The following is an 11,443-nucleotide window of genomic DNA, read 5'->3' as shown; positions in this document are numbered from 1 at the left end:
TGGCGTTTCCACTCACTACCAAATATGGTAGGGAGATGGCGGGCAGTTGGAAAATATGGAACGAGGTGTACTTTGACCGAAATTCAGAAAATTTTCTCATCGATGAAACATTTGATCTCAATACAGTTTTCTGTTTCCAAAACTAAAATCTGTTACGAAAAGAATGGAGTAGGATTTGTAGACCTTAGCCTTTGCAACAACAACAAAAAATTAATCGCGTTATTTAGAAGGTGCGCAAAGGCGAATTGAGTTATTGGGCACGCGCACGTCAGAGTAGGCGTTCCCTAACGGACATATGCAGAGGTTTGCTAGAAACGCCAATAGGATCTCGCAGGATCGTGCTTGGCTCTGCCCACTATGACTCATTTGTTCACATTGGAAACGACAGCCTGTGGTCTATCTTGGTTTACTTATAAAATATTTGACTTCATTGTCCCAACCAATGTTCCCGACTTGTTCCCAACGAGAAACTGCTACACCGGTAGCTATATCTAACTAACTTTATCAGCTACTAGCCAACCTAGCAACTGAGGTCGATTTAGCTAATGATGTACTCTTATAGCTTCGATGCAACCAATAGTTTTTACATTGTACTAACTCTCCTGGTTGCAACAAAGCTAGCTGACTCGGTGACATTCTAATGTGTTTACTTCCTTTGACAGATCTGAGGCGCAAGTTGAGTCTATTCTCAGGAATGGGAAATTCAAACTCCTGTAGTAACCATCTGGGGATCCCCCCAGCAAAAGGGCCCAATGCCGTGGGATGTTCAGATTTCATGATGGATCACACTGTAAAGGTTAACAGTGTTTTAATTTTCAGAAATGCAAAACTAACTGGTAACAACTATTGAAAGACGTAACATAGTAAACGTAAATCCGTGAGACTGAAATTAGTATGACATGTTAACTTTGGTATGGTTACATAAGATACAAGGTTATTTAATAAGGCATTAAGGTAAATTCGAAAGGCTGGTGGATGGTTGCTTGTTTGATTCTTATCATGGACAACGTTAGCATTTTAGCTAATTCGCAACTTTGCTACTACTTTTTTTTGCTACTTTGCAACTACTTATCATGTAATGCTTACCCTCTCCCAAACCTTAACTATTTTTTTTTTTACTGTTATTTTCACTGTCATTTTACTTTTTATTTTGTGTTTCTTTACTTATATATTGTTTACCTAATACCTATTTTCTACTTAAACATTACATTGTTGGTTAAGGGCTTGTAAGTAAGTATTTCACTGTAAGGTCTACACCTGTTGTATTCGGCGCACATGTCAAATTAACTTAGATTTGATTCCCCTAATCTTAACCCTTTTAGCTAACAATAACCCTTTAACCTAACTCCTAACCTTAACTCCTAGAGCTAGCAAACGTTAGTGTTAGCCACCTAGCTAATGTGAGCCTCAACAAATTGGAAATCGTAACATATCATACGTTTGTACATTCGTAACTTGTTGTACATTTTGGAAATTCCTAACACTGTATGATTTTTTATTTGGAACTTTGTACAAATTGCAATTCATAACATATACGAAATGGATGATGGAAATCCACAAATTAATACAGACTATGTGAAACATACCAAATGAGTGATCATACTAAATGGAGTGTCTCGGATTCACCAACAGAATAATAGGAAATGTTCTGAGTCCATGCTGAAACTGTCTGTTTCTAGGGTACCTTCTTTCGGCTATACTATCCATGTGTAGCATGCGAGGAAGCTGAAAAACCAGACTGGATCCCAAGCAAAGAATATTTCTATGGGCTTGCAGACTTCATGAATATCAACAGAGGCCTGAGTGAAATGATTTTTAATTACCTCTTTGGTAAATATATTTATTCTATGATAAATTACCATTTAGTTTATTTTAGATATAGTGATCCTGGAACATGTCGTACAACTCAGGTAGGCTAGATGTACCATGTTTTATGCAGTACCATGTTTTATGCAGTGTAAAGTATATGTTATTCAATCACTCACAAACTGTATTTGAGTTGTTATAACAACATGTATTTTTTTTTGTAAAGGATCTTTTAAGATACCTGCTGCCATGAATGCCCCATATAAACAGAATGGGAAGTGTCCAGTTGTTGTCTTCTCTCATGGACTTGGAGCTTTCAGGTACAAACAGAAGTTAGCATTTAATTGTTCACATTACGTGTACAGTGCCTTCAGAAAGTATTCACACCCCTTGACTTTTTCCACATTGTGTTACACAGTGGTGTAAAGTACTGAAGTAAAAATACTTTAAAGTACTACTTCAGTAGTTTTTGGGGGGTATCTGTACTTTACTATTTATATTTTTGACAACTTTTACTTACATTTCCTAAAGAAAAGGTTGTACTTTTTACTCCATATATTTTCCCTGACAACCCAAAGTACTCATTTATATTTTGAATTCTTAGCAGGACAGGGAAATTGTGAAATTGACACACTTATCAAGAGAACACATGGTCATCCCTACTGCCTCTGATCTGGCAGACTCACTCATGTCTGAGTGTTGGAGTGTGCCCCAGGCTATCTGTACATTTTAAAAACAAGAAAATGGTGCCGTCTGCTTTGCTTAGTATAAGGAATTTGAAATTATTTATACTTTTACTTCTACTTTTGATACTTAATTATATTTTAGCAATTACATTTACTTTTGATACTTAAGTATATTTTAAACCAAATACTTTTAGACTTTTACTCAAGTACTATTTTACTGTGTGACCTTCACTTTTAATTGAGTAACTTTCTATTAGGGTATCTATACTTTTACTCGAGTATGACAATTGGGTACTTTTTCCACCACTGGTGTTACAGCCTGAATTTAAAATTAATTCAATTGAGATTGTGTGTCACTGGTCTACATGCAATACTCCATAATGTTAAAGTGGACTTGTGTTTTTTGACACTTTTTTAAAAAGGAAAAGCTGAAATGTCTTGAGTCAATAAGTATTGACCCCCTTTGTTACCGACTTGTCCAGTTTAATGCCACTCTGTAACACAACAAAATGTGGAACAAGTCAAGGGGTGTGAATACTTTCTTTAGGCACTGTACATTCTCCACATTATCTTATCTTATATGGACATGATTTTATTCCTTACGTCTTTCCCCCCCCCCCCAGAACTTTATATTCAGCCATATGCGCAGAACTGGCCTCACAGGGCTTCATAGTAGCAGCAGTGGAACACAGGTAATCCACATGCTCTTTACACACACTCTCTCCCATTCTCTACACACGCTGTACACAGTCTCTGTCCACTTCATTCATGAAAAGAGACTTTGAAAAGCGCTCCCGAATCCAATGGACAGAGGAAGGGATGCTCCGGTCTACATTACGTTTACTTAAAGAGATTTCTTATTCGTTGTTTTACTCTAGGGATGAATCTGCCGCTGCCACATTCTTCTACCATGGAAAGACTGAAGAGCCTGAGGAGAAAGAAGAGGAGTCGCAGCTGCCTAAACCCAACCATGAGGCCCCAGAGAACCTGGTAGAGGAATGGATGTACTACAGATCTCTGAAACCAGGCGAGAGTGAATTCCCCCTCAGGAATAAACAGGTACACATTGTAATATACAGAAATGAATATGTCACATTCAATGTAGTGTGTAGATTTTGTTATCTTCTTGTTTGATCCATTCCTCAGTACTCTACATTTGAGTAATACATTTGACTTATGAATGTAATACCACTACTGCCATAACATTGAGGAATATTGTATTTCTCCACATTTGCATTGCCTTCTGTTAGGAAGACAAATTACATTTAGAAATGTGAAATTAACTGTCTTTCAAGGTGAAAAAGAGAGCCGATGAATGCATGAAGGCTTTGGATATACTCATCCAAATGAACTCGGGAAAGAAGATGGAGAACGTGCTCGGGACAAAGTTTGACTGGATGACTTTGGCGGTGACTATTTTATGTCTGAAATGGAACAATCAGCGACCAGCAACTCTTTAACCTTTTGTGTTTTCTGCTGTTGTGAATGGCTAAATACACTGCCTTTAGATAATGCTCAGCTTCTTCACAACACACCAAGTTAAACTCTTTATAACCACTTTTTTTGTAGAAGAAACAAAATAGGCAAGGCCACCTGTTTTCATAGGTTAAATTATAGATTGTCAAGGGATATTCTTCCACCTAACAGTTTTTGATCGCTGTTTTGACATTCCTCCACATTGGATAATAAACAGGCCCTAAGAGTTGTGCATGAACAATCGATTAGTATTCAGGTAACTTGTGTAGAAACTTGTAGTACGATTACTTGTCTTCTGTTTGAATCATACCCTTGTATTTCAATCATATCCTATGATGCTGGTAATGAATGACCTCACCCTGTATCTTCCCTCTTTCCCAGAACTCTATGGACTTGTGCCGGATAGCAGTGATGGGCCATTCTTTTGGTGGCGCAACAGTGATCGAAGCCCTCTGTGAAGAAGTCCACTTCAAGTAAGAGCTATCCCTCTCAATTTAGTCACATTTAAACAGTCGTTTCAGTTTTCAATGTAGATTATGTTTCTCTCTCGACAAAAGTCTAATCAAAAGTAATCAAATGGCACATTTAAGATCTGGTTTCTATGGATAGTTGGAACGTGGTTCTTTAACACCAGAGTTGTGAGTTTGGTTCCCCCATGTTTCCATATTGTAAACTGAAAATATACAGTGTCACTTTGGATAAACATGCCTACTAAATCAGTGTTTCTCAGTGTGATGTTGCAGACTAGTCCTTTAGTTGGTTGGCTTACACCAATAAATCCGTTTTTCAAGTGCTAGAGAGGACCGAAGAAGTCCCTAGCTCATGCTATATTACCAAATTATATAAATAATAATGGTATTCTACACATTTTGTCATGAGGCTGAGAGAAAATGTTGCCGTTTTAAAGGCCCAGTGCAGTAAAAAACAAGATTTCCTGTGTTTTAAATATATTTCCGCACTATGAGGTTGGAATAATACTGTGAACTTGTGAAAATGAGGATTATGCCCTTTTAGTGTCAGTTGTTTCAAAAGACTGCCTGAAATATCAGCCTGCTTTGATGGGATGACGTTTTGGCCTGCTGCCATCACCAAGCGGTATATTAGTTAAATGATCAATAAGAAAGAAAGGGTTCCAACCTTTTCTGCCAATAACAGGCAGTTTTCAGTTTCCTACTCAGTCCTAGTTAAATTCTTGCTTGAGAAATTGGTCTTTGCTGAGAAGTAATTTGTTTCTTTTTTACCATTTTTTTTACAATTTTAAACAATCAAAGTAAGGTACTTAATTGTTACCCAGAAATTATTTGGTATTGAGATTAAAACAGCTGCATTGGACCTTTACCCTAACACCTAGCGACCTTGTCAAGAGGTTCGGATCTCTTGGCTACCCCCCAAACTCACAATAATATTATTTGTACACTGAACTAAAATAAACGCAACATGCAACAATTTCAAATATTTTACTGAGTTACAGTTCATATAAGGAAATCAGTCAATTGAAATAAATTAATTAGGCCCTAATCCGGATTTCACATGACTGGGAATACAGCTTTGTGTCTGTTGGTCACAGATACCTTTAAAAAAAAATTTTTTTAAGTCACCAAACCAGTCAGTATCTGGTGTGACTGCCTCATGCAGCGCGACACATATCCTTTGCATAGAGTTGATCAGGCTGTTGATTGTGGCCTGTGGAATGTTGTCCCACTCCTCAATGTCTGTGCGAATTTGCTGGATATTTGCGGGAACTGGAACACGCTGTTGTACACATCGATCCAGAGCATCCCAAACATGCTCAATGGGTAACATGTCTGGTGAGTGTGCAGGCCATGGAAGAACTGGGGAAGAACATGATACCCTGATGAAGACAGCTTAGCTGTCGAAACGTTGGTTATTAAATTTTTGCATCTGAGCTCCTAGAGTGTGCGGCTTTCCTTTATTTTCTAGTGTTCTGCTCCGCTAGCCAGCACCTCGCCTTTATAGGTGTGCGTTTCTTTTTTCTACATGGAAGAACTGGGACATTTTCAGCTCCCAAGAATTGAGTGTAGATCCTTGCGACATGGAGCCGTACATTATCATGCTGAAACATGCGGTGATGGCGGCGAATGAAAGGCATGACAGTCGGCTTCAATCTCAACATGGTATCTCTGTGCATTCAAAATTGCCATGGATAAAAAGCAATTGTGTTTGTTGTCCAAAGCTTTTGCCGGCCCATACCATAACCCCACCGCCACCATGGGGCACTCGGTTCACAAGTTGACATCGGCAAACCGTTCGCCCACAGAAGATGAGCATTTGCCCACAGAAGTTTGTTACGACGCCAAACTGCAATCAGGTCAAGACCCTGGTTAGGACAACAAGCATGCAGATGAGCTTCCCTGATATGGTTTCTGCAGAAATTCTTTGGTTGTGCAAACCTACAGTTTTATCAGCTGTCCGGGTGGCTGGTCTCAGACGATCCCGCAGTTGAAAAAGCCGGATGTGGAGGTCCTGGGCTGGCGTGGTTGCACGTTGTCTGCGGTTCTCAAAAATTAGGTTAGAGATGGCTTGTGGTAGAGAAATTAACATTCAATTATCTAGCAACAGCTCTGGTGGACATTCCTACAGTCTACATGCCAATTGCACGCTCTCTAAAAACTTGTTGTGTAACAAAACTGCACATTTTAGAGTGGAGCTGTCTCCAGCACAAGGTGCTGTGCAATAATCATGCTGTTTTATCAGCTTCTTGATAATCCATCCACTTGACAGGCGTGGCATATCTTGGCAAAGCAGAAATGCTCACTAACGGGTATGTAAACACATTTATGCACAAAATTTGAGAGAAATTGTTTTGTGCGTATGGAACATTTCTGGGATCTTTTTATTTTAGCTCATGAAAACAACACTTACGTTCATATTTTTGTACAGTGTATATGCTATTGATCTCCTCAGGTGTGGCATTGCCCTGGACGCGTGGATGTTACCCCTGGATGACGAGATCTACGTCAGGGTAAAGCAGCCCATCTTCTTCATCAACTCTGAGAAGTTCCAGTGGGCCGGAAACATCATGCACATGAGGAAACTGGTCCCACGTGACTCCTCCTCCACACAGAGGAAAATGGTCACCATTAAGTACGGAAAGAGTATACATTCATTGTGTCTGAGATGACAATGTGAAAGATTCCATTTGTTTTCCACACCGATTTGGTTTAGCTGATCTGTGCACAAAAGACCAAACAAAACAAACACCATCTCTGGTCTGCTGTCATTTATCTCATGTCTGGCTATTACAAAACCACTTCCTGATTTGAAACCAGTCTTGTCAGTGCAAGAAAAACCAGAGTTGTGTATCCTCCTCAAATGAGGAACTTCTTTTCACTGTCAAACTTTACAGTTCACAATCCAAAGAACACACAATTGCCTTAATTATGTGAGAAGCACATCGATGACATTTGTGTTGTCCTTTTTGCGTCTGTGGGTGACCCTGGCTTTGGACTCTGCAGGGTCTGTGTGTGTGCGTGCATTTGTTTTTCAGGGAGTTGGGTTAATCGAAAGTACATTTCTGTGATCTGAAAATGATAATGGCCACTCAAGTATTCTTCTTCTTCTATTCTCCCACCACAGGGGAACGGTTCACCAGAGCTTCCCAGACTTCACCTTCCTGACAGGCAACTGGATCGGGAAGATCCTGAAGCTGAAAGGAGAAATCGACCCTCAGGTCGCCATCGATCTCTGTAATAAAGCATCGTTAGCATTCCTGCAGCGACATCTAGGTAAGGATCTGTATGGCGTTCATTTGATTTGTAAACAAGGGTTGCTTCAACAGTTGCCTGGAAACCAGATGTTGAATTGCATTCTCCGTTGGGCAGAAATTAGCGTTTGAAGCAGGAACGTTTCCTCTCACGACCCCTACAATCTAGAATGTTTAATAAAATGGTATTTTAACATACTTTACCGCTTGGTCCATTTGGTGGTATGAATGTGATGCAATATATCCAAAGCATAATTACATCAACTTCTCAAACCGCTGGTAGTGCTTTCAGATTTCTATCACCTGAAGCATGCGCACAATATAAAATGCATACACGACACACATATGAACTTGCCGAGTTCGTGCACGTGTTTACATGGTTCTACGCATGATTCAGGTGATCGAATTCTGAAAGCACAACCAGCGCTTTGAAAAGTTGATGCAATTATTATTTCCTGTGGATGTCTCTCATTCCTACTGCCAGAAGGACCAACCGCACAGACAACTGGTAAAGTACGTTAAATGTAGAGGTCGTGTAGAGGTCGTGAGAGGAAACTTTCCTGATTCAAACGCTCATTTTTGCCCGACAGAAATCAATTTCAGGTTTCCAGGCAGCTTCAACAGGTGCATCAGACATGTTCAAATGTCACTCTGTGTACGGGAGATTCTTTCCGTTCTGAAAGTTTTTCATTTGATAAAACAGAGGAAGCAAAGTCATATCTTTGTGTGGGGAATGTGTCAATTGTGTTTGCCTTTGTTTTGCAGGTATGGATAAAGACTTCAATCAATGGGACCATCTAATAGAGGGCAAGGACGACAACCTCATTCCAGGCACCAATGTCACAGAAATACCTTAGTTCAATTCCATCTAAACTAGGCACTTTCCACAGAGGGATGTTTGATTTCCAGACAATACCACTAGCTGAACTCAAGGTGCCAATATTTGTTGCACTGAGCCTTGAAATTGTTTAATCATAGACAAATTGTAAAATAGATGCAAATTAATTTCTACTACAGGCTATCTTTACCAGTACCAAATTATGATTGCTTGGCGAGGGTGCATATATCCAAGTATTGAGAAACTACTTTTTTGGTTTCATAGTATCTATATAGAGCAGCTAAGAACACAATCTGCTGTACTCAGTATCTTTTACATGAACAAAGTTATGGTTCCAGTGTGCTATGCGATTATACACCTGTATGGGATATTATTCAAGAGTACGGTTTAGAAATGCTGTTTATCAAGGAGTCTTTGTTAATATAGTTAAGATTTCATTTTGTAACCCATAGATAGTTAATGTGATTATGACTTTGATTATATATTTCATGTTTTTATTTAGCATGATTGCACAGAGTACAGATTGAGGTAGCGTAGATACAACAAGAATCAAACTAATTGATGACACTTAGCTCACAAAGGATGAGATGTTTCTTGATTCCTTTGAATCAGAACCATAAATGTGTCATGTGCCTTAACCTACAGCAGCCTGCCTGTCCTTCCACCTGGGTTGTATATGTTAGTAACCAAACGGAAAACTCACTAACACAACCTGAACTTGCCAATGAGAAACGCTCCTTTTCTGTTTTCTGTTGCAAAACTTTCAGTAGTGTGCCCTAATGCAGTTTGTTAACTCCTCGGGTATCCCCAACAACACATATTGTTGTAGCCCCAGACAAACTGATTCTACTCAGAGGGCTTGATGATTAGTTGACAAGTTGAATCAGGTGTGCTTGTCTGGGCCTCAACAATGTGTGCTGGTTGGGGTATTGGAGGACTGGAGTTAGAAAACACTGCCCTAATAAATACAACCCTGGAACACTCAAATGTAACAGCTTATTTTCTATCCTTCATTTCCATGCTTTTCACTTTTACACTACTGTAATCCAGTACATCTAATTTGTATACAACTATAAATGGATACTGTGAACATCGAGTATTTGTGTCCTTGATCAATGACAATTATGTGGTGATAAATATGATCATAAGGTCCTATGTGAAGATTATGAACCATCACTTTCTAGTAATGTCATAGAATGCAAGCTACATCTACACTAGATTCTGGAGGACATTGTAGATGTGGTAAAAACATTCTCAGATCTCACTGCACATGCCCACATTTTTTTTACAGGAACAACCATTTTGTGACTTTGTAGAATTAAATTCAACAAATGCTTTCACATTGAAAATGTCAGATGTTCTAACTTCAATAATGGAATATGTAAATCTAGTGCTTTATTTTTGAAACACTGACAAAATTACAAAAGAAGCATTACAAAAACATTTTTGCCATATCAATCTTGCAGTATTCCATAAATGCACTACACTGGTACAAAAGCCCTGGATGAAAGAGTTCTCTTTAGAACTACTGATGAAGCAAATATGTCAACAACCATCCTAAAATGGTGTTGTGTTATTTTACAGATTGCCCATAGCCCCAAATAGTTGAGGAAAAATTGACAAGCCCCGAGGCATTTCTGATCAGCAGACAAATGGCTAACTTGAGCCAAATGAGGTCAAGATGGGTGATTAAGTTACTAAAGGAAAAAGCAAAGCAAAATACTAAATAACCTAGATGTAAATCCTGGACACAGAATGCAAATGCAAATAAAATGCCATTGAACTGGCAAGAAATTGTCACTGAACAGATTAATTGATAAACGTCCAAGATTATAACCCGAAAAATAATTTTGAGTGCCTGCATAACACACTAGTCACTGGACTGCTTCATCTTTGGCTCTTGCTCCAGCATTTCCTGGGGGGGCCGAGTCTCTGACACAAAGATGACGTCATCGTCGCATTTCTCCTCCCCTCTCTGGGTGAGATGCTTTACCTGTGACATCACAACTTCTGTATGGAAGGTGAGGGCAGAGATGTGATCAGGAAATCAGAGAAGATCAGGAAAAATAAGACATTTGTTTAAACGGAGAGGAAGAGGCAAAGCGAGAGGATTTACTTAGCCCAAAATCTGTTAGCGTGAGATAAGCACTATTTTTTGCATGGAGGTCTATGACAGTGTCAAATTACGTGAAGCTTAATTGATCTAATAGACGTTTTGTAACGTTTACTGTTACTGTACTGATATAAGTGGATGCATGTGGCATTCCTGCAACTTTGAGAAAAAAACGGCTTAGTTGTGCCTGTTGTTCACACGCCTATCTGCCCTCTCATTGGCTAGAATGGTCCCACCTGATCTCGCCAGCCTTCAATCATTGAGGACATGTACAGTACAGTGAGCTTCAAAATAATTGGGACAGTGATATTAGTTTTGGCTCTGTACTCCAGTACTTTGAAATTTGAAATGATAAAACGACTATGAGGTGAAAATGTAGACTGTAAGCTTTAATTTGAGGGTATTTTCATCCATATCGGGTGAACCGTTTAGAAATTATATCACTTTTTGACATACTCAACCGATTTTAGGGGACCAAAAGTATTGGGATAAATTCACTTATATGTGTATTAAAGTAGTCAAAAGTTTAGTATTTGGTCTGTTGGGTTCTGAGAATATGAAATATACTTATTCATGTCATAATGTATAACGTTTACATTATGTCAGGATATGTTGTTGTTAGCCATCAGGGATCCTATGGGAAGGATCCTCTGGGAGGAGAAGAGACACAGTCTGGTACCAGTCACCATGTCAGCCGTGAGTTGGGGAGGAGCACTTTGGGGTAGAGGTCAGGTTAGATGAAGTGAGGAAGAACAGATATCACTAAGGTTCTGTCTAGCAACAGAGATGCATTGGTTGTT

General features: G+C 39.1%; 1 protein-coding gene across 1 annotated transcript; it reads left to right on the top strand.

Annotated features, from left to right (window-relative positions):
- Positions 1-342: 342 nt before the first annotated feature.
- LOC115174546 (platelet-activating factor acetylhydrolase) lies at positions 343-9,626 on the top strand. The gene is made up of 11 exons (XM_029733186.1): positions 343-481; positions 663-796; positions 1,680-1,830; positions 2,033-2,126; positions 3,116-3,184; positions 3,371-3,551; positions 3,788-3,901; positions 4,350-4,441; positions 6,894-7,073; positions 7,566-7,714; positions 8,458-9,626. The coding sequence occupies exons 1-11, from the start codon at positions 358-360 to the stop codon at positions 8,547-8,549; spliced, it is 1,380 nt and encodes a 459-aa protein (XP_029589046.1). The 5' UTR covers positions 343-357; the 3' UTR covers positions 8,550-9,626.
- The last annotated feature ends 1,817 nt before the right edge of the window (positions 9,627-11,443 follow it).

Source organism: Salmo trutta, chromosome 35 (genome assembly GCF_901001165.1).
Source record: "Salmo trutta chromosome 35, fSalTru1.1, whole genome shotgun sequence".
Classification (NCBI taxonomy): domain Eukaryota; kingdom Metazoa; phylum Chordata; class Actinopteri; order Salmoniformes; family Salmonidae; genus Salmo; species Salmo trutta.
Note: the sequence above shows the minus strand (reverse complement) of the source record. Positions and strands in the feature narration are given on the sequence as shown.

Bases quoted from the DNA above. Each gene is read 5' to 3' on its own strand.
- LOC115174546 (XM_029733186.1), top strand. From the start codon at position 358: ATGACTCATTTGTTCACATTGGAAACGACAGCCTGTGGTCTATCTTGG. The intron at 3,552-3,787 runs GTACACATTGTA...CTGTCTTTCAAG, and splicing joins TCCCCCTCAGGAATAAACAG to GTGAAAAAGAGAGCCGATGA. The intron at 7,074-7,565 runs GTACGGAAAGAG...CTCCCACCACAG, and splicing joins AGGAAAATGGTCACCATTAA to GGGAACGGTTCACCAGAGCT.